The sequence below is a fragment of the Trichosurus vulpecula genome, chromosome 2, assembly GCF_011100635.1.
Source record: "Trichosurus vulpecula isolate mTriVul1 chromosome 2, mTriVul1.pri, whole genome shotgun sequence".
Classification (NCBI taxonomy): domain Eukaryota; kingdom Metazoa; phylum Chordata; class Mammalia; order Diprotodontia; family Phalangeridae; genus Trichosurus; species Trichosurus vulpecula.
The window spans coordinates 441,307,333-441,310,758 of NC_050574.1; the positions used below are offsets into that span (position 1 = coordinate 441,307,333).

A 3,426-nucleotide genomic window follows, 5' to 3' on the forward strand; every position below is an offset into this window, starting at 1 on the left:
CATTATTGGTGTTTTGAGTCTGTTTTCTTTTGCAACATGGCTAATGTGGAAATATTTTGCATGACTGTATAATCTATATCAAATTTTTTATCTTCTCAAGGAAGCAAGAGGGGAGGTAGAGAGGAAAGGAAAAAATATAGAATTCAAAATTATTTTTAAGAAAAGGAATATTAAAACTTTTGTTTATATGTAAGAAAAAATAAAATAAAAATTAAATGTAAAAAAAGTATAGCATATTATAGTGGGAAAGGATGCTGGACTTGAAATCAAGAAGATCTAGGCTCTCCTCTGGACTCACTGCCTTGCTCTGGGATCTTGGGAAAATCACTCCTTCCTCCTGGACCTCATTTTTCTCATCTGTAAAGGGATGGAGTGGATTTTGAATGATCCCTTTCAGCCTGCAACCTTATTTCATTAGAAGGCAATAGATGTAAGACAAACCAAAAAGGAAAATTTTCCTCTAATTCATGTCTACAGATAGAAATAATGAAAAAAGTTGAATTCCTTCTTTTTTTGAAAAACAAAAATTAAGAAACAAACACAATTTAATGACTTTTTTTGTATGTTGGTTATAAACTAAAAAGTATATGTGTTTCTGTAATGGTAATCAGGGTGGGACTTTTTTACTGTTTTCTCTTTTGGAGCACTGAGGTAATCAAATACCTTTGATGAGTCTTGCCTTTCAAATGTAATGGCAAGCAAAGTGGGACTTTTTGCTATTTTTGTTTGAGTGCTTCTCAGCACTGAGGTAATCAAGTGCCTTTGAGGAGTCTTACCTTTGTTTCAATTGGGAGTCTTTGATTCAATCAAGAGTCTTTGATGATATGCTTAAGAAACAAGAAAGCCCCAGGCCCCACACTTTTTTGTTAAGTAGGCTCTGAGCCCTCAGGTCCCTGAACAGGGTATATGAGCTCTGGAGTTGGTGGTTTGCTTTTGCGGGCACACTCATTGGAAGAGTGTTGGTGTGGAGATGCTGGGTAGCTGTTAAGGAGTCCTTCAGCTTTAAAAACCCAGATGTTGGTGCTTTTCCCTCTCTGGTAACTATGTATGTATAGCTTTGGTCAGTAAGCTACAAGCCTGTCTGTTTATATTGTCTCTGTTTGTAATTTCTGTTTGCGTTTTCTCTGAAGTTCAGAGTGCTAACTTTTCCCAATGCACTAAGTGAATGATATATGTATGTTTAATTAAAGTGAGATTGTAAACCCCTTAAAGTTGCTTTCCTTAGAAAAGCAGATCAAAGAACCTGTGCTGGCAACCCTCCTGTGTGCTCTTGTTGTTGTTTCACCTCCACAGCAGCTGCTAGCAACATTGTTGTTACAATTTCCTGCATTGTTGTCTTTAGTTTCAGTTGGTTTCTTAGGTAAGCAAGTACCTTCCTCTGTGATCACAGGCAAATTTTGATGTGAGGCATGTGTGAAAATGTTAATTCACAAAAGGAATTTTAAATTACAGCAGTTTTCTTTTTTTGAGGGGGGAATAACTGTATTGTAATCACAGTTGTGATGACAAAGAAGTGAAAAAATTAATTATATTTTAAAAATAAGGATTATTTAAATCACATCATAGGTTTTTTTTCCAGAGAAGTATAAAAGAAAAATCAAGGGTCACAACAAAACCCAAAGTAGCATGAAGGGGCCAGCTTCCCACCCCTGGCTTTATCTCTAAGGTATTTTTCAGGTCTAACATTCTATGATTCTATAAATAAAGGAACATAAGAATGGCTACAATAGGCCCACCTTTAGTCCATCAATTCCAGTTTTCTGTTGCTAATAGAGGCTTCCAAAATACATGCAATAGGAGAGTATGCTTTTCTTAAAGAAAGATATATCAATAATCCTATTTTAATCATATTTTTATTTTTTAAATTGGTTGATACATTTTGTTTTGATACAACCCTGTCCGACAAATATACAAACAAGCCCCCAACTGGAAGACAGTATATTTACTGCTAATAGAATGGAGGAGGTATCCTTTAATTTCAAGCAGACAGTTTTAACATTGAATCATTGTATTTGACCAGAGTTTTGTTGCCTTTCATTATTAACTTTATGTTGTAGTCATTGGGAATATTTTTCCTAGAGCTCTGCTTTCATCAATAATACTTTGATAGATCTTTTTTTTAAAGGAAACCAGGCTTAGGATGATTAGTATCCATAGTCATATAAAGATAATAGTAGGATTCCAAAGAGATATAGAAAAGTACCATATCTCCTTTTTTCCGCCGGCTCCATCATATTCCAGTGAGTTGCCAAAATGACGAACACAAAAGGAAAAAGGAGAGGGACACGCTACATGTTTTCTAGGCCCTTTCGAAAACATGGTGTTGTCCCTTTGGCTACGTATAGGCGAATATACAAGAAAGGTGATATTGTAGATATCAAGGGTATGCGCGCAGTTCAGCAAGGAATGCCCCACAAATGTTACCATGGCAGGACTGGACGAGTCTATAATGTTACTCGACATGCTGTAGACACTGTTGTAAACAAACAGGTTAAGGGCAAGACTCTACCCAAGAGAACTAATGTGCGTATTGAGCATATTAAGCATTCTAAGAGCAGAGATAGCTTCCTGAAGCGTGTAAAGGAAAATGATCAGAAGAAGAAGGAAGCCAAAGAAAAAGGCACTTGGGTTCAACTGAAACGCCAGCCTGCTCCACCCAGAGAAGCACACTTTGTGAGAACCAATGGCAAGGAACCTGAACTGTTGGAACCAATCCCCTACGAATTCATGGCATAAATGACTGCTAAAAAAACAATAAAAAAAACCTTGGATTATGAAAAAAAAAAGTACCATATCTCCTATACATAAACTCTAATGTATAAATGTCTCAGGTACCTGTCTTTGACCCTTTGTTATCTGACATTTGTTTCAATGACTTGTAAGAAAATATAGATGGGATAATCAAATTTACAGTTAACACAAAATTAACACAATAGCTAACATATTGGATGACAGCATCCAGATCCAAAAATGTCTCAACAGGCTAGAATGTTGGACTGGATCCAATAAGACGAAATTAACAGATGCAAATGCAAGGTCCTACACTTGAGTTCAAAAAATAACTTCCTAAGTGCAAGATATAGGAGACAAGGAAAGGTCTGAAAAAGATCTGGGGGTGTTAGGGGACTGCAAACTCAATATGAGCCAACAGTGTGACATTGTCTCCAAAAAAGTACTGAGAGACCCAGCGAAGGGAATATTTTATAACTGTTACATTGATACTCTTTTCTTTATTATTTTCTTTTATACTTTTGGTATCAGTATTACTAGTCTTCTAAAATTCTCTCTTACCTTCCCGCCCTCAAAAAAGGTGGCCTCCCTTGTAACAAATAAAAAGGCTATATAGCATCCCCCTCTGAGGCTACTTCTCAACTCCTCCTTTCTTCTGTAAGTTAATTACTTCTTCCCTCAGGGTTCTAAAGCTAA

At 36.3% G+C, this 3,426-nt stretch overlaps 1 protein-coding gene across 1 annotated transcript; it reads left to right on the forward strand.

Annotated features, from left to right (window-relative positions):
* Positions 1-2,237: 2,237 nt before the first annotated feature.
* LOC118839297 (60S ribosomal protein L21-like) lies at positions 2,238-2,752 on the forward strand. Its single transcript, XM_036746760.1, has one exon. It carries the CDS (start codon positions 2,254-2,256, stop codon positions 2,734-2,736), a length of 483 nt encoding a protein of 160 aa, XP_036602655.1. The 5' UTR covers positions 2,238-2,253; the 3' UTR covers positions 2,737-2,752.
* Positions 2,753-3,426: the final 674 nt, after the last annotated feature.

Coding starts and splice junctions, on each gene's coding strand:
- LOC118839297 (XM_036746760.1), top strand. CDS start 2,254: ATGACGAACACAAAAGGAAAAAGGAGAGGGACACGCTACATGTTTTCT.